We start from the raw sequence: 11671 nt of genomic DNA, 5'->3' as shown, positions 1-11671 counted from the left end.
TACGATTAGAGTAGCGCGTTAGATTACTCGTTACTGGATAAAGGTAGTCCGGTTAGAGTAACGCGTTAGATTACTCGTTACTTGATAAAGTAACTATTACTCATTACTTGATAAAGTTAGATTACTTGTTACTTGATAAAGGTAGTCCGGTTAGAGTAACGTGTTAGATTACTAGTTACTGGGGAAAAGTAGTCCGGTTAGAGTAACGCGTTACTGGCATCACTTACGGTCATAATACATGCATGACAGGGTTAAACACAAGCATCTGTTTATTCATTTATTACTCTTGATACTGTGTACTTGTACTTGATAAGCAGACACTGATTTATAAATTTGATTTATTAATTGTTCCTTGAGCCTGATTGGGTTTACTTGTAATTGAGAAATACACTTTTAGTTTTTAAAAGTTACAAATATATATTTTTAAATGTATTATTATTTTATATGTATTGCATGTTTTTCGTTCAGTGGGATTCTGCGGGTCTTTCTGCCAACACTGTCTCCCGCTCATTTGGAGAAGTTTTCCATGTCTTATCTCGTTGACCGTTATTCCAGGAGTGGATTCCAGAGCCAAGGCCTTTTATGGAATGGTTAGGGTGTCCAGCTGACCCATAATGCACTGTGTCTGCTCTCCTTATGAGACATATCTCACAGCAGAGACGGCACTACTGTCCTCCATCTGTGAGCCCATGGCTTCTTCAGCCTCGTCATTCCAGCGCTCGTCCCGTTACAGCACGAGCACCGTCAGGTCCTTCAACACCGACTCCCTGCACCCGAGACTTCACAGTCAGTTTGGAGAAGAAACATCCATCAGCTCCATCACAAACGGGTTCGAACCCGAGTCCTTTAGTAGCTGCCATGGGGATGCACAGCATGAATCATCGTGGGGAGAATCCTTTGGAGGATGTCAAGGTAATCAACTGTTTAACAGATTACTACACTCTTAGAAGAAAAGGTTCTATCGGCAATACACATTTGGAAGCACTAAAAGGTTCACTGCAAAAAAATGCTTTTCTTACTTAGTATTTTTGTCTTGTTTCTAGTCCAAACATCTAAAAATTCTTAAAACAAGAAGTATTTACTAGACAAGCAAAAGTAATTGTCTTGTTTTGGGGGGAAATAACTCGACATTAAGAGAGTTTTTGCTTAAAATAAGCTAAATAATCTGCCAATGGGGTAAGTAAAATAATCTTAAAACAACATTATTTTACTTACCCCACTGGCAGATTATTTTGCTTCTTTTAAGCAAAAACTCTCTTAATGTCGAGTTATTTTTCCCAAAAAACAAGATGATCATTTTTTACGTGTCCAGTAATTGTTTCTTAATGTAAGAATTTTTTTATATTTAGACTAGAAACAAGACAAAAATACTAAATAAGAAATGCTTTTTTTTAAGTGTTCTATATAGAACCCTTTTTAAGTGCCCAAAAGGGTTCTTTCTGGTCATTTTAGAACCTTTTTAGTATAAAAGGTTCTTTGGAGTATGCTCAACTTCTATATAGAACCTTTTAGGGGTTCCAAATACTTAGCGCCAAGAGTGTACACTCTTAGAAAAAAAGGCTTCATTGGGGTTCTATATAGAACCATAGGGTTTTTTCACAAAGGTTCTTTAGGCTAAAATTCGTTCATATATTACATTATTCTGCAAACTTTGTAGTTGTAATTAAATTATTGCTTATTAAACTGTTGTAGTAACTTAATATCACATTTTAATCATGCTGATTTTTGGAGGAGAAAAACTGAAATGGCACTCTTCGTGTGATATTGATTAACTACATAAAATGCCATAAATATATACATTTTCTAACCCCCATATCTTGAATTTTCATTTTCATTCATAAATGCATTTGAATACATTAAATAATGCAGTGAAATGTTTGTCAATAATTTGAAACATTTAATCCGGAAAGGACAAAACTAATGATAAATATAGCTGCTAGCAGCCATTATAGGGGCCAAGCGCAAGAAAAGCAAACAAGGAAGCCAGCAGCAAACCAACTGCAAAAATAAGACATTTGGAGACAATTTACAAGCAAAAAAAGAGATAAGTACATGTTTTGTTTAATTATAGCGCCACCAACAGGCACAATCATACCAATTTTTGTGTGTGTCCTCGGAGTGAGCCCATAGATGTGTGTGTCAATTTTGGGGGAAATATCTAATTTTGTTTTGGAGTTATAGACATTTATATGAAAAACACATAAAAAATGACTGACACATGACTTTGATTGGACTTTACTACCCCTTACTATCAATATTTTGAAATTTGGGCTTTAACATTTAGATATCAACCTATGTTTTCGATTTTCTGACGCTGGTTTAGTCTCGATCGGACTAGCGGTTTCAAAGATATCAGCTAGTGTTTTATAAGCGCTCAATTACCACGCTGCAAAAACCATACATTGAAACCTGACAAATTTGGCATCGTTGGACTGGCAAGGATTCAGGAGACCAAAAAAGTTACTCCCATCGAAATATGTCAACGACAACCAAAGTTATAAGCGTTTGAAAAAAAGAATTCTCCACTAGGTGGCGCTTTTTGAAAGAAGTTTTGAAACTTCTCAGGCTACTTCAGGGCATCGTGGTGATGACCCATACCATGTTTCGTAACGATCCATTCGTAAAATACAGCATTTTAGCACATAATTAAAAATGGCCAACGGCCAAAATGGCCGACATGGTAAAATCTGATATAATTCGACTCGGCATGATGCCCTGAATCTAATGAGACGTTTGGATAAACGGTTCAGAAGTTATAATTAATTATATATTAATTATGAGTTATAAAAAAAAAGAAAAGAAGTTATAATTAATATAAGTAATGACCTCTATCAGTGTACCAAATTTCATAACTTTCCCACAAACGGTTCTATGGGCTTCCATTGACTTCCATGGCGGAATAATAATAATAATAAGAAATCTAACGATTTCAAGAGGGGCTCCGCACCTTCAGTGCTTGGCCCCTAATGAATGAACCCCTAAAAGCTTCCATATAGAACCTTTTTTCTGGTTACAAAGAACCATAAAGGGTTCTTTTGATTGAACCCTTAAAAAGGGTTCTATATAGAATCTTTTATGGGGTTTCAAATACGTAACGCCGATAGAACCTTTTCTTCTAAGACTGTACAGTGATAAGAGTCTTTTATGTGTAACCAAGGGAAACAAGTGTTTTATAGGTTACCAAAGTGACCGAGAGTCTATTGGAGGATACCCTGGAGACCAACAGTACCAGACACCCCAAAGAGGAAACCAGGGCGACTGGGTCCTGGGAGATGACATACAGGGTAAGTGAGGAGAACAGTTTTAATGCATAATGTGAAGTTCCCTAGGCAATAGCACCAAGATTTATTCAGCTTTATTTGTGGAAATTTTTGTGAAAGGAAAAAAAGCTTATTTAATATCACAAAAAGTAATTGAATGTTCTTTCCAGTGGGGTTGGAGTGGAGCGAGTAGCAGAACACACTAGAGAGCATTAATCAGCGCTCAGAGCCCGAACTAACCAGAAAAACAGTGTGAAACACTGATGTACAGCTGCTGTGAGACCTCAGCCCTCTGCAGAGATGTCAGAAATGAGAAATCTGAATTATATTGTGCACTGTGAGAAAATAAAACCTGTAGAAAAATGGAAAAAATACTGGTATTTTTCTGCCAGGACATTGACATTTATAGACATTTCCTTTAACCATAAATCATAATACAGTGAAATGCGTAGTAAACTTTTGTAAACTTTTGTGTGATTTCAATCTAACTTGAAAAAGTATCATGATGGATATAATGGGGCGGCAGTGGCTCAGTGGTTCATGTAGGATGGCTACAAACCAGAAGGATGGTGGTTCAAAGTGTCGAGGTGTCCATGAGCAAGACACCTAACTCCAGCTGCTCCCGACGAGCTGGATGACATCCCCGTCTGTGTATGAATGAGTGAATGAATGAATGAAGTAATGAATGAATGAATATATGAATGAATGAGTGAGTGAGTGAGTGAGTGAGTGAGTGAGTGAGTGAGTGAGTGAGTGAGTGAGTGAGTGAGTGAGTAAGTGAGTGAATGAGTGAGTGAGTGAGTGAGTGAATGAATAATTGAATGAATGAAGTAATGAATGAATGAATGAGTGAGTGAATGAGTAAATATATGAATGAATGAGTGAGTGAGTGAGTGAGTGAGTGAGTGAGTGAGTGAAGTAATGAATGAATGAGTGAGTGAGTGAGTGAGTGAGTGAGTGAGTGAGTGAATATATGAATGAGTGAGTGAGTGAGTGAGTGAGTGAGTGAATGAGTGAATGAATAATTGAATGAATGAAGTAATGAATGAATGAATGAATGAGTGAGTGAATGAGTAAATATATGAATGAATGAATGAGTGAGTGAGTGAGTGAGTGAGTGAGTGAGTGAGTGAGTGAGTGAGTGAGTGAGTGAGTGAGTGAATGAGCGAATGAGTGAATGAATGGATGAGTGAGTGAGTGAGTGAGTGAGTGAGTGAGTGAGTGAGTGAATGGATGAGTGAATGAGTGAATGGATGGATGGATGGATGGATGGATGGATGGATGAATGAATGAATGAATGAATGAATGAATGAATGAATGAATGAATGAATGAATGAATGAATGGCAATATGAAAAGCGCTTTAATGGCCATGGGTCTGTTGAAAGTGCTATATAAATGCAGTCCATTTACCATTAATACTTGAAAAAAATAGCAAATAATAGTGCATTAAGTAAAAAGCTACTTAGGTGCACATAAAGCAAGTGCACTTTCAGGACAGTTTCTTAGCACACTTAAGTACACAAAGCAAGTGCACTTTCAGGACAGTTTCTTTGCACACTTAAGTACACAAAGCGAGTGTACTTTTATGACTGTTTCTCATTACATTTAGATGCACTTAAAGCGAAAGCAGTTTCACGTCTGTTTCTTAGCACACTTAAGTGCACTTAAAGCTAGTACACATTCATGACTGTTTCTTAGCACACTTAAGTGCACTTAAAGCAAGAACACATTCAGGACTGTTTTTTAACACACTTAAGTGCACTAAAAGTGAGTGCACTTTCAGGACTGTTTTTAGCACACTTACAGTAAGTGTACTTAAAGCGAGTACACTTTCATGACTGTTTCTTAGCACACTTAAGTGCATTAAAAGTGAGTGCACTTTCAGGACTGTTTTTAGCACACTTAAGTGCACTAAAAGTGAGTGCACATCCAGGACTGTTTTTTAACACACTTAAGTGCACTAAAAGTGAGTGCACATTCAGGACTGTTTTTTAACACACTTAAGTGCACTAAAAGTGAGTGCACTTTCAGGACTGTTTTTAGCACACTTAAGTGCACTAAAAGTGAGTGCACTTTCAGGACTGTTTTTTAGCACACTTAAGTGCACTAAAAGTGAGGGCACTTTCACAACTGTTTCTTAGGACACATAAAGTGAGTGCACTTTCAGGACTGTTTCTTAGCACACTTAAGTGCACTAAAAGTGAGTGCACGTCCAGGACTGTTTTTTAACACACTTAAGTGCACTAAAAGTGAGTGCACATTCAGGACTGTTTTTAACACACACTTAAGTTCACTAAAAGTGAGTGCACTTTCAGGACTGTTTTTAGCACACTTACAGTAAGCATACTTAAAGCGAGTACACTTTCATGACTGTTTCTTAGCACACTTAAGTGCATTAAAAGTGAGTGCACTTTCAGGACTGTTTTAGCACACTTAAGTGCACTAAAAGTGAGTGCACATCCAGGACTGTTTTTTAACACACTTAAGTGCACTAAAAGTGAGTGCACATTCAGGACTGTTTTTTAACACACTTAAGTGCACTAAAAGTGAGTGCACATTCAGGACTGTTTTTTAACACACTTAAGTGCACTAAAAGTGAGTGCACATTCAGGACTGTTTTTTAACACACTTAAGTGCACTAAAAGTGAGTGCACTTTCAGGACTGTTTTTTAGCACACTTAAGTGCACTAAAAGTGAGTGCACTTTCATGACTGTTTCTTAGCACACTTAAGTGCATTAAAAGTGAGTGCACTTTCAGGACTGTTTCTTAGCACACTTAAGTGCACTAAAAGTGAGTGCACATCCAGGACTGTTTTTAACACACTTAAGTGCACTAAAAGTGAGTGCACTTTCATAATGTTTTTTTAACACACTTAAGTGCACTAAAAGTCAGTGCACATTCACAACTGTTTCTTAGTACACATAAAGTGAGTGCACCTTCATGACTGTTTCTTTGCACACTTACATTAAGTGCACTTAAAGAGTGCACTTTCAGGACTGTTTCTTAACACACTTAAGGGCACTTTCACAACTGTTTCTTAGCACACTTAAGTGCACTTAAAGAGAGTACACTTTCATGTCTGTTTCTTAGCTTATTTACAGTAAGTTCGCTTAAAGAGAGAACACTCTCATGACTGTTTCTGAGCACACTTAAGAGCACTTAAAGCGAGTACACTTTCACAACTGTTTCTTAGTAAACATAATCTGAGTGCACTTTCAGGACTCTTTCTTAACACACTTAAGTGCACTAAAAGTGAGTGCACTTTCATAATGTTTTTTTAACACACTTAAGAGCACTAAAAGTGAGTGCACATTCACAACTGTTTCTTAGTACACATAAAGTGAGTGCACCTTCATGACTGTTTCTTTGCACACTTACATTAAGTGCACTTAAAGAGTGCACTTTCAGGACTGTTTCTTAACACACTTAAGGGCACTTTCACAACTGTTTCTTAGCACACTTAAGTGCACTTAAAGAGAGTACACTTTCATGTCTGTTTCTTAGCTTATTTACAGTAAGTGCGCTTAAAGAGAGAACACTCTCATGACTGTTTCTGAGCACACTTAAGAGCACTTAAAGCGAGTACACTTTCACAACTGTTTCTTAGTAAACATAATCTGAGTGCACTTTCAGGACTCTTTCTTAACACACTTAAGTGCACTAAAAGTGAGTGCACTTTCATAATGTTTTTTTAACACACTTAAGTGCACTAAAAGTGAGTGCACATTCACAACTGTTTCTTAGTACACATAAAGTGAGTGCACCTTCATGACTGTTTCTTTGCACACTTACATTAAGTGCACTTAAAGAGTGCACTTTCAGGACTGTTTCTTAACACACTTAAGGGCACTTTCACAACTGTTTCTTAGCACACTTAAGTGCACTTAAAGAGAGTACACTTTCATGTCTGTTTCTTAGCTTATTTACAGTAAGTGCGCTTAAAGAGAGAACACTCTCATGACTGTTTCTGAGCACACTTAAGAGCACTTAAAGCGAGTACACTTTCACAACTGTTTCTTAGTAAACATAATCTGAGTGCACTTTCAGAACTCTTTCTTAGCACACTTAAGTTCACATAAAGTGAGTGCACTTTCACAACTGTTTCTTAGAACACATAAAGTGAGTGCACTTTTATGACTGTTTCTTAGCACACTTAAGTGCACTAAAAGTGAGTGCACTTCCAGGACTGTTTTTAGCACACTTAAGTGCACTAGAAGTGAGTGCACATTCAGGACTGTTTTTTAACACACTTAAGTGCACTAAAAGTGAGTGCACATTCACAACTGTTTCTTAGTACACATAAAGTGAGTGCACTTTCATGACTGTTTCTTTGCACACTTACATTAAGTGCACTTAAAGAGTGCACTTTCAGGACTGTTTCTTAACACACTTAAGTGCACTTTTAGGACTCTTTCTTAGCACACTTAAGTGCACTTAAAGAGTGCACTTTCAGGACTGTTTCTTAACACACTTAAGTGCACTTTCACGACTGTTTCTTAGCACACTTAAGTGCACTTTCACGTCTGTTTCTTAGCTTATTTACAGTAAGTGCACTTAAAGAGAGAACACTTTCATGACTGTTTCTGAGCACACTTAAGAGCACTTAAAGCGAGTACACTCACAACTTTTTCTTAGTAAACATAATCTGAGTGCACTTTCAGGACTCTTTCTTAGCACACTTAAGTTCACATAAAGTGAGTGCACTTTCATGACTATTTCTTAGCACACTGTCGAGTAAAGCTGCACATGGACCATTTCCATGTGAGACTTCATTTAATGAGCCTCAGCATAGGCTGCTGCTCATATTTATTTCTCATCCGTGTCTTTATTTCAGCTTGCGGCTCCGGTGTGGGCGTGGTCCGGGCGATGGGGAACAGCTACTGCTTGTCTGCAGATGTCAGCGGGTTCGAGCCTCATGAAGTGGTTGTGGTGGCGTATAATCAGCACGTGGTTATTTATGCGGAGAAGGTGTGTGATCTAATGGGATACACAGTGGCTATTTTAGGAATACTGAAGTATGCAGTATATTCACTGTGTGCAGTGTACATTTATATAGGTCTATGTATATATGCAATACACAGCCCTTGTGATAAAGTGCACTTAAAACACACATGTAGAGTTCTTTAAATCCAATTAAAGTGTATTTTGAAAAAAATCTAATTGCAGATGATTTGAACATGTTTATGAAAGAAGACCACTTAAGTGCACTTAAATAAAGTACACTTTCATGACTCTTTCACTTAAGTAGACTTTTAAAAACACAACTTTGTAAAAAAAATACAAAAAGTACATTTTAAATCATTACGTTTTAATAACTTTTAACGTGCTTTAACTTATTTTGATGTTGACTAACATACTAAAGCACATGTAAAGAACTCGATTATAATAGTAACTGTAGTTCTGTACTACATTTAAAGTTAATATATTTTAAATTTACAAAATTACAACTTCATTACATCAGTAATTTTCTGATTACAAATATACTTTTAAAATGCCATGCAAGTTTCAATAGAAATTACATAAAAGCATACTTTTTTTGTTTATCGTGTCAGACTACATATAGTTATAATACTTTTATTAAACAAGGATGCAATAAATGGATTAAAAGTGACATTGAAGGCTTTATAATGTTACAAAATATTCAGTTTTAAAAGAAATCTGTTCTTTTGAACATTATATTAATCAAAGAATCATGAAAAATCTAAAGTATCCACAAAAGTCTATAAATTGATAATAATCATAAATGTGTTGATCTTCAGATCCTCATATGAGAATGATTAGTGAAGGATCATGTGACACTGAAGACTGGAGTAATGATGATAAATTCAGCTTTGATCACAGGAATAAATTACACTTTACGATATATTCACATAGAAAACAGGCATTTTTTAAAATGTCGTAATATCGCTGTGGTTTTGATTTAAAAAAAAAACAGCTTTGGTGAGACTTCAAAAACATTTGAAAAATCTTACTGATCGCAGACATGTCTTTTTTTGTCCCTGGTTTCAGATCGGAGCAGATGGGAGTGTCGCAGGCAAGTTTACCCATAAGTCTGTGCTGCCAGCCGATATGGACCCTTTGTCTGTGAGCAGTGAGCTCACCGCCGAGAGGATGTTGCTCATCAGCATCGGACGGATCCATGATCCCGGTCATCCATCCTGAAAGTCACCTTTAAGCTTTGGCCTTCCGTGATCTTAACACTTCAACAAGAAACATTCAAACCAAGCTTGTTCTAGTAAAGACTCAAACTCGCCTAAAGTCAAAACACAAGGTCAGGGAGGATGTGTATTAAACCTCAGTTTGGATCTCTTAAAGGGTTAGTTCACCCAAAAATAAAATGCATGTCATTAATGATGTCGTTCCACACCCGTAAGACCTCTTCTGATCAATCATGAATCAATACACTGATTCAGAACCGTCTGAATCTTTATTTGAGGATTGAAAACAAACCCAGAAGAGAAGACAATGCTGAATAAAGTCGTAGTTTTTGTTATTTTTGGACCCAAATGTATTTCCGATGCTTCAAGAGACTCTAATTAACCCACTGATGTCTCATATGGACTACTGTGATGATGTTTTTATTCCCTTTCTGGACATGGACAGTATAGTGTGCATACACTTGCATACGCTCTCGGACTAAATATAAAATATCTTAAACTGTGTGTGAAGATGAACGGAGGTCTTACGGGTGTGGAACGACATTAGGGAGAGGAGTTAATGACAGACATTTCATTTTTGGGTGAAAAAAAAGGAGGTTCTATATGGAATCTTCATATTTAGAACCTTTAGGGGTTCCATCATTGGATCATTTTAAGGATTTAGTTTGAATAATTTTATTTTGATTACATTTTATGCATTAAACCGCTTGTAAAAAATACTTTATAATTTAAATAACCTATTAAACATGAAAGTACTATGTGATCAGGTTAGGCATTTCTCCTTATATAGAACCTTTTTGTCATAAGGAGTTATTTCAAATAAAGACTAGAGTTCTATATAGAACCTTTTCTAGGTTTCTCCAGTGACATTCTTTGATTTCTACTCATTACACAAGGAGTGTTACAGCTGTGTTTGTTCTAAGGGTGTTTCAGTAATTACAGCAGATGGTTAGTAAGAAGTAAAGGCTTGAACACTCATCTGTATCATCGGTCAAATGGGGAGAGTGGGGTAAGATGAGCCTTTTTTTATTTGTGTGGTACTGAAGATAAGAGAAAATAAGGCAGAGGTGCAATGAAAGTATCTTAAGTCATTATAAATGATCAGAATACATCTGTGGTTCTAAAAATGTTCCTGTGGCTCAATTTACCCTAGATTAGGGGTAAATTGATCTAAGTCAGTGGGTAAATTGCACAATTTAGGTGTAAACGGACCATGTAATTAAACCTGAATCTAACCATGTGAGATTGTAAAGATAATTTACCTCTTTTTAAACACCTTCAATTTCCTTTTACAAATAGTCACATTAATTTTCTTAAAGCTAACTACATAAAACCAACCAAATTAAGTTAAAATTTCAATATCTTTAATTGTTTGCATTTCTGAATCAATATGCCGAGCACCAAAGTTGTAACTTTCCCAAAAACAGAGTAAACAGAGTTTAAGAAAAAATGAATAAAATAAAAACGAAATTTGATACTAAAACTAATAAACATTTCGCAAGGTTCTTGTCATGGTAGTTTTTCTGCAATATTGAACATGTTAGGTCATAAAGGACTGCAGGTGTAAAGATGATTAATCATCATCTGGGTATTATCAGATACGGATTTGATGTGCTTGTACATTGTTCCTATCAAATAAACTCAAACTAAACCAGTTGTGTAACATTACATTGAAATTATACCAGTTTATACTTCAGAGATTTAACTTAACTTCAGTGCCTTATGGTGGGGTAAGTTAAAACACTTGCTCAATTTACCCCACATCATTTGGCTCACTTTTCCCCCCACAGCTGCCATTTTGGACAAAACTAGCCAGCTTACCAATTCTGGCTGCTATTCAGCTAAATGATTAGCATGGTTTAATACTGTGCTAAATTATTATTAATAAATGTTTAGACCTGGACAAATTTGCTTTGATGTAACAGCCATTAAATCTGTTATGCTAAAATTTTACTTTGAGAAACTAAAAAGAGTAAAAAATAATAAATAAAAAAGTAAATATGTGCCTTCCACTCCTCCACAGTTTCCAAGAGAAAGGGGGTGGGTCAACTTACCCCATTCCCCCCCTATATACACCTATCACAAACATCATCTCAAATAGCCTTTATTTGGCACCAAATCATTTGGTTTGCACCAGAGGTCACGCTAACCGAACATTTTCGTCATTGACGAATTTTATTTCAGCAGAGATGGAGAAATTTGAAAGCGTCCGCCATTTTAGGGTGATCTAATGTAACTGTAATGCTCACCC

At 36.3% G+C, this 11671-nt stretch overlaps 1 protein-coding gene across 2 annotated transcripts; it reads left to right on the top strand.

Annotated features, from left to right (window-relative positions):
- The first annotated feature begins 425 nt into the window (after positions 1-425).
- On the top strand, positions 426-11346 carry hspb12 (heat shock protein, alpha-crystallin-related, b12). Of its 2 annotated transcripts, none has more exons than XM_067451425.1 (4): positions 426-912; positions 3167-3284; positions 8097-8230; positions 9272-11346. In XM_067451425.1, exons 1-4 carry the CDS (start codon positions 637-639, stop codon positions 9422-9424), a joined length of 681 nt encoding a protein of 226 aa, XP_067307526.1. In that variant the 5' UTR covers positions 426-636; the 3' UTR covers positions 9425-11346. The 2 variants fall into 2 exon arrangements, with proteins under 2 accessions (XP_067307526.1, XP_067307524.1); XM_067451423.1 differs by having other exon boundaries at positions 440-912; positions 3177-3284; positions 9272-11341.
- Positions 11347-11671: the final 325 nt, after the last annotated feature.

The sequence above is a fragment of the Pseudorasbora parva genome, chromosome 8 (genome assembly GCF_024679245.1).
Source record: "Pseudorasbora parva isolate DD20220531a chromosome 8, ASM2467924v1, whole genome shotgun sequence".
Taxonomy (NCBI): domain Eukaryota; kingdom Metazoa; phylum Chordata; class Actinopteri; order Cypriniformes; family Gobionidae; genus Pseudorasbora; species Pseudorasbora parva.
This window is presented reverse-complemented; position numbering and strand designations above follow the sequence as displayed.